This window comes from Lolium rigidum, chromosome 6 (assembly GCF_022539505.1).
Source record: "Lolium rigidum isolate FL_2022 chromosome 6, APGP_CSIRO_Lrig_0.1, whole genome shotgun sequence".
Classification (NCBI taxonomy): domain Eukaryota; kingdom Viridiplantae; phylum Streptophyta; class Magnoliopsida; order Poales; family Poaceae; genus Lolium; species Lolium rigidum.
In genome coordinates this window covers 158942612-158961837 of record NC_061513.1, presented here as the reverse complement: position 1 = coordinate 158961837, position 19226 = coordinate 158942612, and the positions used below count along the sequence as shown (strand labels likewise).

At 45.4% G+C, this 19226-nt stretch overlaps 2 protein-coding genes and 1 pseudogene across 2 annotated transcripts; 2 read left to right on the top strand and 1 right to left on the bottom strand.

Moving 5' to 3' along the window:
• The first annotated feature begins 4271 nt into the window (after nt 1-4271).
• Nucleotides 4272-6344, top strand: LOC124667429 (annotated as a pseudogene).
• Nucleotides 6345-8263: 1919 nt separating this feature from the next.
• Nucleotides 8264-9628, top strand: LOC124666721 (dihydroflavonol 4-reductase). The gene is made up of 4 exons (XM_047204049.1): nt 8264-8381; nt 8469-8638; nt 8745-8939; nt 9038-9628. The coding sequence occupies exons 1-4, from the start codon at nt 8264-8266 to the stop codon at nt 9626-9628; spliced, it is 1074 nt and encodes a 357-aa protein (XP_047060005.1).
• A 169-nt stretch (nt 9629-9797) lies between these two features.
• Nucleotides 9798-17972, bottom strand: LOC124659487. Its single transcript, XM_047197354.1, has 8 exons — nt 17599-17972; nt 11938-15400; nt 11714-11768; nt 11490-11560; nt 11344-11409; nt 11153-11242; nt 10207-10383; nt 9798-10004 (listed from the first exon to the last, which is right to left on the bottom strand). Exons 1-8 carry the CDS (start codon nt 17970-17972, stop codon nt 9969-9971), a joined length of 4332 nt encoding a protein of 1443 aa, XP_047053310.1. The 3' UTR covers nt 9798-9968.
• Nucleotides 17973-19226: the final 1254 nt, after the last annotated feature.

Here is a 19226-nt window from a genome sequence, read left to right as displayed (position 1 = left end):
TCGAGTGAAGTATTTGAGTGGGAGGACAATATAATTTGATAAGGTTTATGAACCTGAGCATAATGATCGTAGTAGCGCAGCATCGGAATTGGTTTCGGAAGCGGCCACGACGATCATGGCTCTCATGACTACAAAGTGTTTTAGCCATGGAGATCAAAGTACATATTGAACTTTTGTAGGTATGGTTTACTTTGTGATCAAATAAATGATTTGTGGGCAAAGGATTGATTTTGAACAATGATAAACCAACTACAAAACAAAGAAGTTATGATGGGCCCTGACTCCGTTAAAATGGCCATGCGCCATGAAATCCAAGATAGATGAATACTTTATGAAAGTAAATGGATCTATGAAATTGATAGACTTGGATGAAATATCCTTGAAGAAAGCTTGACTTATCGAAAAATTGTTTACGACAAAGTTCAAAGAGTTGAATACGATAAGATTAGATCTTCCGTAGCAATGCTTATAGTCTATGTGGATTATTCTAGTAATCACTACATATTTCTTTTATGAGATATGCTAGTAGGATGGAAAAATACACTACTTAACAGAAGTATGTATACAAGATACAACCAAGAGTTTTGCTGGTCCGTGGAATACTAGATAGGTATACAAGCTTCAATTGGATGAAGTAAGTATCACGGAATTGGAATCTTCACCAGATGAAATAATCAAAGAGTTTTTGATTTCATCGTAGACGATGAAGAGGCTTGCATTTGCAAGAAATTAAGTGGGAGCGCTTAAGACACATTTATAATACTTTATGTAGGTGACATATAGTTGGTTATAAATGGTGTAATTATATACTTGATTAAAAGGTTTCATTGAGAAATTAATTTCAATGAAAGGATATGGATCGAAACATATTTAGTGTCAAGATCTATGAAGATAGATTGAAACACATAATAAGTTTAAGTCAAAGTACATAGAATGGATATTGAAGTAGTTCAATATAGAAATATTAAGAAAATGTTCTTGTCATGTGAAGGTTTAACAAGACTTAAGTGTATCTGACACTCAATGAGTAAAAACACATGAGTGATTATAGATCACGAATAATATGTACACAATCAGATATCATGTGCTATAAAGTGTTATGAGCATATACCGTAATGATTCATATGATGATCATTGGACGACAAGTAAGAATATCCTTGAGTACTTTAGAAGAACTAAGGATATATATATATATTTTTGTATGAAGAAATGACAAACAAATCGCTGTAAGGTGTTACACCGATATTGGTTTTGTCACATATAAAATATAATTTCAATCTCAAATTAGACTAAGTGTTGTTTAAAAGGTAGCACAATGAGCTAGAAGTTGTCTATGCTAGATTTAGAAGAGTTCTAAATATTGTGACGGATTCTACAAAAGAAGGCGTAGTATGTCATTATTTTGACAATGACAAAGGATGTTAAGTCAAGAGGTTCTTTGAGAACTTGGTGCAGTTCCGACGGACTCTGAACTTTGAAGCTATATTGTGTGTGACAATATTAGTGACATATTTCGATACAATGGAATTAAGGTTCCACCGAAGATCAAACATATTTAATGCCGACTCATTTGGAAATGAGTGATGCGTTGAGACGCAAATGAATTACAAAATACATACGTTTCGAGCGTGTCGATCCGTTGACTAAAAACCTCTCCCGTGAACAATACATGATAAAGCACCATAAGGCCAAGGTGTTATATCTTTACAAATGTAAACTAGATTATTGACTCTAGTGCAAGTGGGAGACTCGAAGGAGATATGCCCTAGAGGCAATAATAAAGTGGTTATTATTTATATCTTTATGTTTATGATAAATGTTTATATATCATGCTATAATTGTATTAACCGAAACATTAGTACATGTGTGATATGTAGACAAACAAAGAAGTCCCTAGTATGCCTCTTAAACTAGCTTGTTGATTAATGGATGATTAGTTTCATAATCATGAACATTGGATGTTATTAATAACAAGGTTATATCATTATATGAATGATGTAATGGACACACCCAATTAAGCGTAGCATAAGATCTCGTCATTAAGTTATTTGCTATAAGCTTTCGGTACATAGTTACCTAGTCCTTATGACCATGAGATCATGTAAATCACTTATACCGGAAAGGTACTTTGATTACATCAAACGCCACTGCGTAAATGGGTGGTTATAAAGGTGGGATTAAGTATCCGGAAAGTATGAGTTGAGGCATATGGATCAACAAAGGGATTTGTCCATCCCGATGACGTGATAGATATACTCCGGGCCCTCTCGGTGGAATGTCGTCTAATGTCTTGCAAGCATATGAATAAGTTCATAAGAGACCACATACCACAGCAACGAGTAAAGAGTACTTGTCAGGAGACGAGGTTGAACAAGGTATAGAGTGATACCGAAGATCAAACTTCGGACAAGTAAAATATCGCGTGACAAAGGGAATTGGTATCGTATGTGAATGGTTCATTCGATCACTAAAGTCATCGTTGAATATGTGGGAGCCATTATGGATCTCCAGATCCCGCTATTGGTTATTGGTCGGAGTGAGTACTCAACCATGTCCGCATAGTTCACGAACCGTAGGGTGACACACTTAAAGTTGGATGTTGAAATGGTAGAACTTGAATATGGAATGGAGTTCGAATATTTGTTCGGAGTCCCGGATGAGATCCCGGACATCACGAGGAGTTCCGGAATGGTCCGGAGAATAAGATTCATATATAGGAAGTCATATTCCAAGTTTGGAAATGATCCGGTGCATTTATGGCAGGTTCTAGAAGGTTCTAGAAAAGTCCGGAAGAAATAACCATGGAAAGTAGAGTCCCGGAGGGACTCCACCTTGCATGATCAGCCAACCCTAAAGGGAGGAGTCCAAGGTGGACTCCCTAGGGTGGCCGGCCAACCCACCTCAAGGAAAGGTGGGAGTCCCACCTTGGGTAGGACTCCCTACTTGAGTAGGTTTCCCACATATGGGAGGTTTTAGTGTTGGGGTCTTATTCGAAGACTTGGACTAGAACTCTTGGTGCTTCCACCTATATAATGAGGGGCATAGGAGAGGGGGCTGACCACTTCAAGCCTCAGCCTTGGCCGCATCCCTTAGAGGGCCGGCGCCCAACCCCCTCTCTCCCCAAACCCTAGCGGTCTCTCTCCTCCACCACATCCCGCACGCTTAGCGAAGCTCCGCCGGATTTCTCCACCACCACCGACACCACGTCGTCGTGCTGTCGGATTCAAGAGGAGCTACTACTTCCGCTGCCCGCTGGAACGGGGAGGTGGACGTCGTCTTCATCAACAACCGAACGTGCGACCGAGTACGGAGGTGCTGCCCGTTCGTGGCGCCGGAAGCGATCGTGATCAAGATCTTCTACGCGCTTTTGCAAGCGGCAAGTGAACGTCTACCGCAGCAACAAGAGCCTCATCTTGTAGGCTTTGGAATCTCTTCAAGGGTGAGACTCGATACCCCCTCGTTGCTACCGTCTTCTAGATTGCATCTTGGCTTGGATTGCGTGTTCGCGGTAGGAAATTTTTTGTTTTCTATGCAACGTTATCCTACAAGACTATCTTCTGGGTGAAAACTTAAGATCTTTGATCGGACGACGACGGTGTTAGAGCATTGTTCCCTTCTTGAAGGCGTCGTTTTTGGAGAGTCTGTATTTCAGGTGTTGTCTTGACGGTGGATGTATTGCTGTTGTTAGGCCCGAGATACTGTAGCGGAAATTTTGTTTCTTAGTTTTCTTTTCTATTGTTTGGCTGTGTGCATCCATAGTACCATTAGGGTGATGCGTTGTTGCAGAGCCTGGGTGTAATTGGTATCTTTTGATATTAATATATTTCCTTTATAAAAAAAAATCTGGGGCACGGCCTAAACTGATAAAATCGGATCATTTAGATTGCCGATTTGAATGGTGCCACTGGAAATGCCCTAAAACCGCCAAGCGAAGATGCTGTAGAAACATGGCAGGCTACATCTCAGGAGGAAGAAGGGTAAAAACGGCTACATTCGCAAAAAAAAAAGGGTAAAAACGGCTAGTGCCTAGGTCGTGCACGACATTTGCTCCAGGAAAGCAAAACCGGGACGAATCCGAATGCAACACGTAGTGTGTTTCGCAAAAAAAAAATGCAACACGTATGGCAACGAATATGTACGATAGAGCGACGCGACGATCAGCGAAGCTCCGCGTGTCTCCAGGCACCTGCAGACGTGTCCCGGCAACTGCACCAAAAGGACATTGGCAGTAACCGTCACGGCCAGAGACAGTGATACAGGGACCGCCAGAAATGGAGATGGCGATAGGAGGAGCAGCAGCAGCGGCAGGGAAGGCTGGGGGAGCGGCGGCGGCACGGAAGGGAGCGACGGCGTCAGGGGAGTACTGGAGCGAGGCGCTCAAGTCCTTCCTCGACCACATCCCCGTCTCCTCCGTGTCCGGCGCGGCCCAGTCATCTCCCTCCCCAGGTACAAGAACACGGAGCACGCCGTCCTTTGATTTTGCTGGGTTACACTGGCGTTCTCATAGCCGTCTTGGTATGCAGCGTTGGAGCTCAACCTCGATGGCTCCGTGCTGGACGCCATCGGCTCCATGCGTCGGCGGCGCCGTCATCGTCGACGAGGTCCACAGTACCCTCGGCAAGTTCGTCGATCGCGACATAGGCTTTGTTGATTTCCCGAGCCTCGCATTGTGGGTACTCGAGGTAAGTTTCTCCGTGTGCAGGTTATTTTAGCATCTACGCTAAACTGCAAAGATTGTTACTTTTGCTTGACATCTAATCCTGACGACCAGTTCACCGGTTGCATTGTTCATAGGAGCTTGACAAAGTGAGCACTGAACGGGAAGACAAGAGTTCTGACTTCCTCTCAAGTCTGAAGTGCCATCCTCAGATTGCAGAAACAAAGGTACTACTCCTGTGAATTTCTCTACTTCGCTGAAATAAGCATACTGCTGGATGTCGATTCATGTGCTGAAATGGATCTAAAGAATGGAGCATATGATTTCTCAGTGTTGACAACATGGAGGCTGTACATACTAATGTCTCCGTGGTTTCTCTGATGAACTAAACAGATTGCCTGGTTAGCAAAGCTGTTCCTATTGGAGCCATTCTTCCCCGTTCGGTCCCACGACACGCTCTTCCATGCAATGCTTCTCTTCTCGAAGCACCAGAGGCTCAATGTGATACCTGTCGTTGAGTCAGTGAACTCGAGTGTTGACGGATTTGTTACTCAGGTACTTACTTATTGGCCACTCGTGGCGCTCTCTTCTTTTGAAGTCAGAATTGAACCATGGCACTAACGGTCAATGAATGAATGACACTAGAACGCGGTGATAGAGTTGCTTCTCCAATCAAGTGGTCTTGAATGGCTGGATAAAATTGCAGATAAGCAACTATCTGAATTTAGGTAAGCTCTGTGTCAAAAATTGACGTACCTATCCGAAATTCAGAATTGCTTGTTTTCACTGAGGAACTTGCTTGTTGCCAGGTTTGTTAACGCGAGCAAGCCTGTTCCGGTTTACTCGGACCAGACGGTGGCCGATGCTTTCCGTGTTCTTTCCAAGGGGAAAACAGGAGTTGCGGTTATCGACAGGAACACTCAGTGTTTGACTGGAATGATTCAGTGCAGCGATGTGTACCTGCTGTTGGACGATAACTCCCTATTTAGCAACAGAAGGCAAGTTTTTGTTTTCTCATCTCACTCAGTGTCAAAATATCTGTTACTGACAAAGAAAATTTCCTGTTTATTAGGACTCTGAGTTGTGGAGAATTCGTGAAGCTGAAGAACAAGAATGACAATGGCAGCACCGAGCATTCATCAGCATCTGAGACTGAGAGCCACAACGCCCTCAGCCTCAGAAGCAGAGCGCAGCAAAGAGCAGGCCTGTCGGTAACGAACCGGAAATCGGACACCCTGAAGCAAGCAATGGAGAATCTAGCTGCTTCAGGAAGCAGCTGCACCTTCATCGTCGACGAGCGCGGGCTCGTGGAAGGAGTCGTGACGACAAGAGACATCATCTCCGTCTTCTCCCCACCGTGCATGGACTCCAGGATCGACGGGGGCACCTTCTTCTCGGCTGCGCTTGAGCAGGCCGGCTGCCGCGTTGAGAACGGGCAGATGATCAGGAACTCTAATTAGTTTTCTCCTTGTTTTGATTCTGGCCTGCAGGTTTGCCTTGTAGACTCCTCGCAGCTAGTAATGATTTGGACAAACTGAATCTCGTTAGGCAGAATGCAGATAACTCGGCAGCTGATCTGCTCTTTTATGTTTACCAATATGTGGCACTGTTAGAGCTACTACACCATGCTCTGTTTTATTTGCAAAAAAATGAATCAGTTGGGCGGTCGACCTCCCATTTGTCAAAACACTATCTTTGTTCAGATGATCTCAGGAGGCTAGGAGGTAAGAGCATCCCACCCACATCTTTCAAACAACGGCATCGGACACAAAAACACGATTTGACTTTCACGACACAAATTTAAATTTTTATTCAAATATTGTTATATATTACAAGTTTGAATGAAGAACAACTGAATTTAAACTAGACAACAACCCTACCCGCCGTTTCACGGCCAGTGATGGCCTAACTTCGCCGTCGTTCTTCGCTCACGTCCTCCTCTCATCCTCCCGCCTCCGTCACTCGGTAGTCGGTACTGGATCGTCGACAGTGAGGCCTTAGAGCCGTTGGATTATCGTCTGCCTCATGCTAAAGTCAGCGTTCAGGGCGAGCCACTCTGCTTTGCGGCGGTTTTCCTCCGAGCGTTAAGTTTAAGGATATTTTGTCGCTCAGTCTTCATGAGGAGCCGCCCAGACTCCTCCGAAGGAAACCGCCCGCGGGAGATCGTCGTGACGCGTTGGAGGAGGTGTTGGTCAGCCTCCTCTAGCGTGCGGGCGATGTTCCTATGGTCGTACGCCGATCGGCAAGACTCGAGGATCGCTGCCTGCTTTAGATTGGTGGCGGACTACTCCTGCTCGACCGTCTTTTTCCGTTGTCGCCTTGCGTTCCGCATTGGCACGGAACTACATGTCGAGGAGGACGAGCTCCGCCATTTCGGCCTTGTCGAGATCAAGGTCATAGAGCTCAGGTTCGAGCTCCAACGGTGCAGACTCCAGAGGCGAAGGTGCAGACGCCGTGCGGCTGTCACGGTTCAACATGGAGTAGGTGGTGGGAAGGCGGCGTGGCTATGCACCCAGGCCCTGTAGGCCGGGGTGGTCTGAGGACGCCAAACAAGCTATTGAACCACGCCACACAAAAAACGTTCGATGTCCCAAAAAAAACCTTTGGAGCTCTCTTTGAAAGACTCGGGTGAGATGTTCCTCTAGTTGTACATCGGTCGACAAGACTACTCCTCCTCGACCTTTTGTTCCTTGGCCACCTCGCGTTCCGCATGGGCATGGAACTGCATGTCGAGGAGGACGAGCTCCGCCATTTCGGCCTTGTCGAGATCGAGGTCATAGAGCTCAGGTTCGGGCTCCAGCGGTGCAGGCTCCGGAGGCAAAGGTGCAGACGCCATGCGGCCGTTGCGGTTCAACATGGAGTAGGTGGTGGGAAGGCGGCGTGGCATCGTGGCTACATGGCGAGGTGGTTGCGGAGGCGAGTGTGGTGGTGAGCAAGGCGAAGGCCATGTTTTATACCTGGAGACGAGGTGGGAATTAAACGAAGGCAAGAAACGGGAGGGGGGAGGGCGGGAAGGAGGAGCGGTGGGTGAAGGCACGGTGGCGACGTGTGGCGATGACGCGCTGCCAACAAGATGCCTCGGCTGCCATCGCCTCCGGAACCACCGCGCCGCCTTGCGACACATCACCTGGGGCTCATATGCACCCAGGCCGTTCCCTGTAGGCCGGGATGGCCTGAGGACGCCGAACATGTTATTGAACCACGCCAGATAAAAAGCGTTCGACGTCCCAAAAAAAACTTTGGAGTTCTCTTTGAAAGACGCGGGTGAGACGCTCTAACCACGTGTATCTACTATACGCTGAAAGGCACCAGCTACACATCGGCGTTTCAAACGTAAAGCTTGTCGGTGCACGTGCCATGCACCTACCTAACACTTGTAGTAGTATTAGGTACGACTACGAGCGCGGAACGTACGGTGGCGCTCTCGCGTGCGCAGGCGGGCGGCGCTCACTCGCTCAGCTCTCTTATATATTGTGGACGAAGCCAAAATAGTTGCCAGGCAGCAAGGAAATCTACAAGAGGCAGAAAAGAGCATCACGGGAATCTAGCTAAGCTCTTGAGAGGAAGATGAAGCAGGAGGTGAAGAGCGAGATGAACGGCGAGAAGATGAGCGGGAACAAAGGGCCGGTGGTGGTGACCGGGGCGTCGGGTTTCGTCGGGTCATGGCTCGTCATGAAGCTCCTGCAGGCCGGGTACACTGTCCGGGCCACCGTGCGCGACCCTGGTGAGCTCTCTCGCCGTCTCTCTCCTCTGCCTTTCTGCGCACACGATGGTAGGCAGCGTCACAACATTTGTTTCTCTTTGGTCTCAGGGAACGTCGAGAAGACGAAGCCATTGCTGGAGCTTCCCGGAGCCAAGGAGCGGCTGTCCATCTGGCGTGCCGACCTGAGCGAGGAAGGCAGCTTCGACGAGGCCATCGCGGGCTGCACCGGCGTCTTCCACGTCGCCACGCCCATGGACTTCGAGTCCAAGGACCCCGAGGTAAGCAGAATCGAGCATCCATGGATGCCAAACTGAAACGAAAGCTTTCCATCATCCAAGAAGCACCAACTTAACATGGATCCAAAAAAATTGGATGCTGCCGCAGAACGAGGTGATCAAGCCGACAGTGGAAGGGATGCTGAGCATCATGAGAGCGTGCAAGGAGGCCGGCACCGTCAAGCGCGTCGTCTTCACCTCCTCCGCCGGCACCGTCAACATCGAGGAACAGAAGAGGCCGGCCTACGACCAGGACAACTGGAGCGACATCGACTTCTGCCGCCGCGTCAAGATGACAGGATGGGTACGTGACGCTTCTTCTGCTTACGCACTTGTTGCCACTTCTGGATATGACTGCTGCAGTAAGCGAGATGTGATACGTCCTGGTTTGGCGGAACGCAGATGTACTTCGTGTCCAAGTCCCTGGCGGAGAAGGCCGCCATGGACTACGCCAAGGAGAACGGCGTGGACTTCATCAGCATCATCCCCACGCTCGTCGTCGGCCCCTTCCTCAGCGCCGGCATGCCGCCCAGCCTGGTCACCGCCCTGGCACTCATCACGGGGAACGAGGCCCACTACTCGATCCTGAAGCAGGTGCAGCTGGTCCACCTGGACGACCTCTGCGACTCCATGACCTACCTCTTCGAGCACCCGGACGCCAACGGCCGCTACATTTGCTCCTCCCACGACACCACCATCCACGGCATCGCCAGGCTGCTCAAGGAGAGGTTCCCCGAGTACGACATCCCGCAGAAATTCCCGGGAGTCGACGACGACCTCCAGCCGATCCACTTCTCCTCCAAGAAGCTGCTCGACCACGGGTTCAGGTTCAGGTACACCGCCGAGGACATGTTCGACGCCGCGGTCTGGACGTGCAGGGAGAAGGGCCTGATTCCGCTCGGAGCGGAAGGGGCAGGCGGCAAGGCCAGCGCAACAAGCAAGCTGGGAACTGTTCTTGTGGGCGAAGGTCAGGCGATTGGTGCTGAGACATAAGCGCTAGTACGTGCATGTACACTATGCTGGCTACGTCAGAAACATGCTGGAGCGATGATTATGTTCGTTAATTGTACTATCCTATATTTCGGTTCAGACATTGCATTAAGAGAGCCCTGTAATTGGTGGGATATATTATGAACGGATTGTGGAATGCAAATAACTTTCATGACATAAAGAACAAGGGATGCTATATTATTGAATTGGTAAAAAAATTGTTCCCCCTGAACCGCATATTTACATCGATATAAAAATGTCAACGATATAGCTATATGGATTTGACCTAATTTCATGTTCTCCTAGAAATAAAAGAATGAGCACCGCTGCCTATCTTCCCTCCTTAGCGCTCTCCGGAATTGAATTTGTTCCAAGCTTCCTGCAAAATGGCAGCAGATAAAAATTAGCCTCCATTATTGCAGCAAGCAAATGCACATTGATAATCAATCGACCTGGAGTAACTTTCTTTACGAATCGCTACACACAAACATATAAATTTCCAGGTTTTAACTAGTTTGGCTTTGATGAAAATCTGCCTGCGGTTTTCAGCTTTAGGCAAAAGGTGTTAACAACAAACACACCTTAAGAAGATCAAACACCTTCTCACAGATGTATTTTTGTCTGATGGTTGCACCCCTTTGTTGTAATTTGTCCGGATGGACACAAAGGGTTGCCTTCCTGTATGCTTTCTTGACAGCAGCAGCTGTAATGAGATCTGTGAGCGGAACCGACTGCCAGCCACTGTCTGAACCAAGTATCTGCCCAAAATAAAAATAAAAAGGTTTGAGAGTGATTTGATAAAATATGTAGTCAGATTTCAATATCACTGGATGTGGACTCAATGCAGAATTAGTTGTAAGCACAGGTTAATTCAAGTCTGCTTCCATGAGAATATTTTTATCCAATGAAGTGGACAAACAGATAAGCCACAAGATATTAACAAATTATAACATAACTAAATGTTTGGCCAATATGGTCAATTTAGCATCGGATATAGTTCGTGCACGGGAAACATTTTAAAATTGACACCTAAAAGCTGCAAAAAAAAAATGGAAACTGCCTTGCGAAGCTCTGTTGACTACTCCCATAACCCACCCTAACCTTAACATCTATCTTCTAGACAAACTGGACAAGTGAATATGTAATCTGTATCCATTTCCCGACCAAATTGTCACTCAGTAGTCTATGGGTATCTTATAATTTTAGCAGAAGGAAACTTCACTTTCAGAATTCCCCGTTATAGCTTATTTTTATTTGTATTGTGCAAATGATTCCAAACCCAACTAAATTCTAAGTTCATTCATCTTTATACAGATTAGTAAGTAAAAGCTCCCAATTCTCAAAGTCGCTTCTTAAATCTACCGAAATGAACTTGGCACATGATTTACTGGAAGTTAAAAATACATATATTGCAAAATTAAAATTGGACATGCAAAAGGTGGATAAGAACACAGTGAAACTGTGAAGTTAGAGGCCAACAAAAGAAATAATGGTTCAAATAGATATCTTGTAAGTTGACATGCGTACATATTGTAACGTAGAGAGCAATGCTCGCAGATTTCCTTCCTTCCCATTCGACCATCTCTTGACTTCAGGATCAAGGAATTCAGACAATCTCTGCATCAAAAATATATGAGTAACCAATTGTGGAAGAAATAATCTTAAGAAATAGTGCGTAAAAAATTCCTTCCTGGTGAGTGATAGCATAATTGTCTTACGTGCTTTTCTGTTTGCTCCCTCTGAGCCAGCATGTCCCGCATATTCTTTTCGGCTAGAGCTTTTTCCTGAAAATTGGCCATGATGAAACTACCAATAAATATACAATAGTAACAAGTAAAGGAGACAGAAAATCATTTGATTATACCGCTCGTTCAGCTGTCCGCTGGTGCCTCTCCGATCTTGCTTTGTGCCTGAGAGCTGATTCAAACTCGGTTTCTGTACATAAATGTCAAAACATACAAATAAGGCAAAAATAAATAAGTTCCCACAAATCATGATCACATAACATAGCTGCAAAAAGTACTACAGAAAATTTTACAATGACATGGAAAGTTTTTATTTCCCTGTTTACAGTGAGAGTAAGAATACCTTGATTAAAAGAATCTGAGCTTCTTCCATAGTTATTAGAAGCTGCCTTCTGTTCCTATTTATCGAGCATCAAGAGCAAGGATGAGAAATTATATAATGCAATATTGGTAGCTGCTTAGGGTAAATCAGAAGTATTCAGTTTGTTAACTGTGGCAAAAATCGTTTATAACCACATAAATCACATGATTAGCAGCCTTAAAACTTTCCTTGAATGAGGAACTAACCTTTTCTATTCGCTCCTTAGCATCTGCAGCAGCCTTTGCCTTTCCGATTGCCCTCTCCCGAGCTTCCAAAGTTGCTCTCTCAACTGCTGCACGTTCTGCTTTTATTCTAGCTTCTCTAGAAGCCTTCTCTGAAGCTGGTTCGTCACTTGCCTTATCTTTCACTCGTGCTTCTGCAAATGCTCTCTGTCGTGAAGAGGTAATCCTTTCTAAAGCTATTCTTTCAGCTGTTGCACGAGCCTCAGCAAATGCCCTCTCGTGAGCTTCTCTTGTAGCCCTCTGAACAGCAAGCCTGTCTTTTGCCCGCTCCCTCTCCCGCTCCTTCTCTTCCTCTAGTTCTCTTCTTGATTTCTCTTTACTTTGTTCTTTTTCACTTTTGCATTCCCTTTCTTTATCTTTATCTGATCTTAGGGAGACCTCATTTTCATTTTCATTTTCGCTTTCATTCTTTCTTATATCATCTCTCGCTTCAACTCTCTCAGCATCAGGGGTATCTTTTCTTGATTTCTGAGCAAACTTTGATGCACTATCCTCTGCCAATGACTGCTGATCCTTGAAATCTAGAGTAAATTTTCTGTCTTTGTCACCCCTTTCTTGCATTTTGTCTACAGTCTTTTTCCCTTCTGATGTTGTGTACCTTGTTGTCGAAAATCCAGTATCTGATTTTGTGCATTCCTCAATATTTTCAACGAAAGGAGTGCTTTCACCAGATGTCAGAGCACAAACAGATTCAGCATTCTGAGACAAGTGTGGCATGCTAGTGCATGCTTCTGAGAATGAAGGCTGCAGATCTTTTGAACATGTGCCCATCTTCATGGTATAATCATTGTAATCATCGGTGATTACTTCAGTTTCAGAATGAAGTACGCTATGCTCCCTACCATTCCTTGCAATTATTTCTGCATAGACATCATTTAGTCCTTTGGTGGTGTCAAGTTCCGTGGATGTTTGGCTCTCCTTATCATGGTTTAACGTTTCTTCCACCACTGTCTTCTCGCTATTCTCCGACAAGGTTTGTTTTGCTTCCATTTCGTTACCATGGGATACAAGATTCTCAACTCTATCCATTTTGTTTACCAAGTCTTCAGGCGATCCCTGAGACTCTGGGTGTTGATCTGAATCTTTGGCAAAAGTATCACATGTTTTAACATTGCTTTCCATATCGCAATCCCCCAAAAATGTGTTCAACACTTCTGCTTCGTCATTTGCATCAGCATTCGAACTTCTGGGAGTATCATTAGCATCCTTTTCAGGAGATCCGGCATCCCAGAACACATCTTCCTCTTGGAAATCATCATGCGGGCCTGTTTTCTCCTCAGTTTCAAATTCTTTCGTTTCTTCACGTATGGGCGTTTCCGATGGTACTTCGGTTATTTTTCCTTTTTCATTTTGCAGGCTTGCTTCAGCAACAAAACTGTTCAACTTGTCTTTCTCGTAAGTTTCAGCCTCCCTGTGAACTGTACTCGACATCTTCTGGGAACATTGGGTTTCATAATATTCCGCAGGCTCTTCTAATGTTGCTACTTTCGCTTCTTCACACGGGCCTGCTTTCTCTTCAGTTTCAAATTTCTTCATTTCTTCATGGATGAGTGTTTCCAAAGGTACGTCAGATATTTTTTCTTTTTCATTCTGCCTACATGCTTCATCAACAGAACTAAACAACTTGTCTTTCTCGTAAGTTTCAGCCTCCCTGTGAACTGTCCTCGACATCTTCTGGGAACATTGGGTTTCATGATATTCCGTAGGCTCTTCTAATTTTGCTATTTTCTCTTGACTCGTCTCAATTTCACTAATATAAGGAACTTCCAGATGTTCATCTGATATTTGATTCCTTATAGAAGTGCAAGGTGTCTCGGCAGCACAAAGAATCTCAAGTTCCTCTTTATCATCATTTTCTTTGTTAGGATTTCCTACTAGTGGAGTTTCCTCAGTACTAGCAGCACAATAGTTTTTTTTAACATTGGCATGGTCTTCAGATATACAAGCCTCCAAAGAAAAACTGGATATGTGTTGGACAACATGCAGCTTTGGAGGTGTACTATTTATAGATGAAGTCTCAAATATCTTATCATTATCACGGCCTTTTGGAGAATTATTTTGCCCTACATATTTGTTAATGTGGGAATCAATTGTTTCTTGGTATACCGCTCTTTCCTCCCATGACGAAACTTCAGGAGCTGTAGAAGCCTTATGCTCAACCCCCAAAGAAGCTGCATCAGGTTCTCTAAGATCTACACGTTTCATTCTCAGCTCTGTTTTGTCATTACCATCCGACAAATTTCCATATACTTCCAAATCCCCTGTAGTAACCTCTTCTTTTGCTTTCTCAGCCTGGCTGTGCGTGATGAAGGGATTTGCTGTCAGACCATTATCATCTTCACATGCAGCTGCGTTAGTTGTGCATTTCTGGTCATGGTTAATCCGGTCATAAAATTCAGCGCTGGATGCCCACTTGCCTAGTTGATCTACTTTACTGCCATCCTCCATCATCTGCTGAGGCTTCCCTGGAGGTAGAACTCCCTTCTCTTCATGACAACAGTCAACCATCTTAACTACACTATTGTCTCTGCATTTATCCAGAAAAGCCATATCATCATAATTATTTTCCTCTTCTCCTAACCGTCTCAAGGTCTCATTTTCTTCAACTAAATGCACCTCTTCAAGACTCTTATCTTCCTTGATTTCTGTCGATTTTGTGCCTCTATGATGACCTGACCTCTTCCGGAGTTTAAAACTATCGCCTTTTCTCTCCATCAATTCTTTTGCAGCTTTTAGCCTCGCTTCAGCAAAATCCATTGCTTCCTTTATAGCAGCAGCAGCAGCAGAGTTAGGATTGACCTGAGAATCTCCATTTGCTTTACTTTCCTTTTTATTAAGAGAAGTTGATTTATTAAGCAAAGTTGATGGTAGCATCGATGGTGGCTGTACTTTGATGGGTGGTGTTTGAATGCAGGTGTTGGACACCCTTAAGAATGGATAGTCTGGAGAAGGTACTTCCTCACTTGAGGCTGAATGAGTACTAGACCTCCTGTTGTCTTTTTCATCTTCATAAAGGTTTTCAGAAGTGAAAGGACAAGCTGCGACATGCTGCTGCTCATCAGCTACAGACTCGCTACTTGCAGGGACTGGTGTTGGGCCCATCTCCTTATTTTCGCCATTAGCATGTGTGCCATCTTCCATTGCCGGTACATGATCCGTTGCTGAGTCATTTGACAAGTTGCAAGAGTCAACCACAAAACTTATTGAAGGTTCCACCACACAAGTAGTTATTTCAACTAGATCATCCAGCCTTCCTCTGGCGGCCTTATTATATGACATGCTGAACTGTTGTTCACCACCTTGAGGCAAGGATATTGGAGAAAACTGTTCGTCATCAAAATGTTGGTCATAAACCACATTTGGATAGTGTTGATAGAGTAGAGATGGCTCAGCATCCACTTCGCCAGATTCTTTTCGGATAGATGATCTGTAGATTTGAAATTAATGAGCCATACGTTAGAAGCATAACATGTGTATTGTTTTTTTTTTTAAATATGCTAATCAAAACAAGCCTCTGTTGAACAAATGTGAAGAAGAAGACGATGACAACACAACACGGGCTTCGAAGCAGGTGGTGAAGCGTTCAATAAGCATAACAAGTGGCTGCTCAAGCTCAAGGAATGAAAAGACCATAGTAGTATGAAAAAATAAAGGATTTTGTTTCCGCCCTCCACCCTAGTTTAAATTAGCGTATCTTATAGCAAAAAAAGTTGGGCAGGGGCAATTCCATAGTAATAGTTTCACTTTGATTTTGAAGACCTACAAAGATCAGATTTCCAAAAACACATTATTGCTTCTTTTTTTAAAGTCAAAAGATGATATCAGCTCTGTGGTCTCTAGCGAACAGGCCCCGATTGGACAACAATAATGTGCCTCCATGATATTCCCTTCTGCGTGCTTCCACGGATCGAAGGGAAGAACAGTTCCTGACGGTCGGCTGTAAACTGCCTCTATGCATGAGTAGCAGTGGATGGAGGAGTTTATCCACACACGTGGGCAAAGATGAACTAACAAATGTAAGAGAATTTGCATTGTGGGTCAAATTACAAGTTTTCTGGAACACAGGTATGGTTTGTTTGATCTATGCGTTTGTATATTACACAAATAAGGGTGTGAAAACACCGGGGAGACATGGGATTTAGGATAGGAGCAGGATAATCAAGCCACTGACCACTAGTTCAAATTGTTCCTTCCCATTATAACGACTTTTGCGTTAAGGTCTGTAAACACTTTAAGGTGGACTGCCTACACAACACCCTATATCATTTACATCTTATATTAAGGGCCAGTTTGGGGTATTTATTCTGTTCTGCGGAAGGAACAGAATTAAGTATGATACCCTTATGGCTTTAAGAGGGAGGTTACCAATTAGTTTATATGTATAGAAACAGTTAAGCAAAAAAGCACTTTTAAAAAGTCACCACTTGCCACAAGTGCCAACCACCCTAATAGGCTTCTATATGAATCAAGTTGGCAGAACTTGGTTGCCTGCAGCAAGCTAAAAGTGGAGACTCATGAATGGGGATCAGAGAAGCATCTGCATCTTGGAGATCCGATAAATTTCCAAGTGTCAAACCTTCATAATTTGTATCTAATAGTAATATGCTAGTGTCACAAATATGTGAGCAGACAACATATTTTGTTACCATAAATAACGTGGAGGAATAGTAAAGGGATAATTTGGTGGAAGAAGGGGATATTACAGTACATGAGTAGATCACACAGGAAGATGTTTTCTTATTTCGCCAATTTTGCATTTTGGATGACAACCAGGAATCATGTCTTATTTCCAATTTGGCAATGTCTTCCTGTGAAATGTACAATCACTATTTCACTTCACCTGTCTCTTCTGTGCCGCTAGTAATTTAGCCAATGAACTAATCAAGCTGGTGAAGACTAAAAATTCTAATGGCTGGGAGCCTGGGATCAGGATTAATAAGTGAACATCATTGGAAGTGTGAGCACGACAACGGTCTCGAGAAAAATCAATGAAACGCGACGCATATGCAGTTAGCACAGGACTGAAATCCAGGCAACAAACACCAGCATCAAGTATGTGACTGATTAGCACTAGAAAGCTGGTAATTTAATGAACCCTGAACAGCAGTATTTCGACAAAAGATCTAAGGTGGAGCGTGGGTTTCCTCCCAAATTCGTCTGGTTCACACTAAATCAAAAGTTGAGGAGAAAAGACACCACTTGGTCTGAAAGGAACCACCTTTCTGCAAAAGAACTGCACGCAAAAAAAACAGATGTATATAGCGTAACTAGACTGTCTAATTCCGTTGTTCCACCACATGCATGACAGCGTAAGAGCTAAAATGGTGAGAAAAGTTATCGTTTCAACCAAAACGGAACAGAGTCATAGAGTACACTTAGCTCGCAAAAAATGGCATGCCACCACACTTACTGAAAGAGAAGCAAAAAAAAATTGAATTAAACCATATAGGGATTGGGATACATGATGGGATCGCTAAACTGTCCAGAACGCAGCTCGCGCGTCTAATTCTCTAACCACGAGCAAAGAAGGCCAGCAAAATTAGGAAACAGTGCGCAGGGAACAGTAGCGCAGCGGGGAAAAGAAGGAAGGAAGAAAAGCGAGAATCCCAAGAAAAAAATCCATACCTTGAGCTCCCGCTCCACGACGCGATCTCCTCCGCCATTCCCTGCTGCTCCTCGTCCTGGTCCGCGAACACGTCCTCGTAGGGCGCGGCGAGCTCCCCGAAGTCGAACCGCGCGAAGATCTCGCCGTACCTGCCGGCGCCGTCGTCGCGGCCCCCGGCCGCGGCGGGGGGCAGGTCGAGGTAGGGGATGGAGCAGGAGGCGGCGACGCCGCCGAACACATCCGAGTACGGGACCCCCGCCGCGAGTGGGGGCGGCGGCTCGAACCGCGGGCCCCCGCCGAAGACGTCACCGTAGGTGGCCGAGTCGGACGCCTTCCTCCGGTGCCTCCGCGGGCGGTGCCGCGGCGGCGGCAGCGCGGTGGCCAGCTCCTCCATGGCCGCCTCTTCGCTCCTCGTTCGGCGAATTGGAGAATGGGGGGCACGGCGGAGCGAGGATGGGGGGAGCGCCGGAGCAGCCGGCCGGCGGAGCAGGACAGTCACGCGTCGCGCCGCGCCGCGCTGATTCAAAGAGTGAGATTTCCGTTGGGGTACGGGAGGGGAATGAGTGGTAGGTCGAGCCGGCGGTAGAGTTCATGGGATCCGTGTTTATTTTGGGTTCACGTGGTGGGCCCGGATGTCCAGTCACCAACGTCCTCGTCGTCATGGGTCAGGAGTAGGGCAGGTCAGCTTGCCTGGAAACTGCAGGTGACTTTTGTCGGCCAGCAGTAGCAGATTCGGTGTTGGCTACCAACCTGCTCGCTCGTTTGCTTGCAATTTTACCATCAACTCTCCCTGGTAGTAAATCGTTTATGAGAGCATCTTTCTCTTAAATTAACTGCCAATAATTTTAGGTGTTCGACAGGCTTGCATCTAGTCCTTTCACTTGTAAAATGAGGTGCAAATGGGTGCGAGGAGTAGCAAAGGAAACCTTGCCATATCTAGTGCAAAAAATTCTAGAACATTCCAAAATCAAAATACTATCAGCACTTTCCAAATTCAAAGCAAGTGGAATTCAACTAAAATCAACAGTGTTCCAAGCCCAATGTTGCACCCTAGCCAGCACCTAGAACCAAGCGAAACGAGCAAAGCAAACCAGCATTTCTCTCGATTCCTATCCCTAACTCAGCGTCTTCGCCTCCAACAGCCCTAGCTCCAGCGGCCACCGTTGGTTGCACGACACCGATGGTCGCCCCCCTTGCCGCTTGCCACGTGGCTATATATGCAGTCACGCAACTTTGCAGCATGTCAGCGTCAGCACCGGATCGAGCCAGAGCAGCTGCAGTAAACCGGGACTACTAAATCCCCACCTGGCCAACTTACTTCTACTATTTTTTGCCTATATTGTCTTGTCTATGTTGATCATGAAGAATATAAATGGTGATATTGCGTTTCTTCCCTAAAATCATGAAGCATCTTATTTGTCACATCGATGTTGGTTAGAGCAGATGAGCAAACTGGATTGTGGGTTTGTTGTTCAAGTGTCTTGATTCCGCACATATGTCCAATACGGTAGTGAGAGTGAGACTGAAACTAATTAATGATGTAACACCAAATCCACCATCACATCGACGTAATGTGTGAAAGTTCATATGATGCTCACTTTTTTATTATTTGTACGTCGGTTTTGAAACCCTTGAATTCATGCTTCTT

Coding starts and splice junctions, on each gene's coding strand:
- LOC124659487 (XM_047197354.1), bottom strand. CDS start 17,972: ATGGAGGAGCTGGCCACCGCGCTGCCGCCGCCGCGGCACCGCCCGCGG. Junction 11,561..11,713: donor CTCAGATTCTTTTAATCAAG/GTATTCTTACTC, acceptor ATTTATGTACAG/AAACCGAGTTTGAATCAGCT. Junction 11,410..11,489: donor AGCGGACAGCTGAACGAGCG/GTATAATCAAAT, acceptor GCCAATTTTCAG/GAAAAAGCTCTAGCCGAAAA.
- LOC124666721 (XM_047204049.1), top strand. CDS start 8,264: ATGAGCGGGAACAAAGGGCCGGTGGTGGTGACCGGGGCGTCGGGTTTC. Junction 8,382..8,468: donor GGCCACCGTGCGCGACCCTG/GTGAGCTCTCTC, acceptor CTTTGGTCTCAG/GGAACGTCGAGAAGACGAAG. Junction 8,639..8,744: donor TCGAGTCCAAGGACCCCGAG/GTAAGCAGAATC, acceptor ATGCTGCCGCAG/AACGAGGTGATCAAGCCGAC.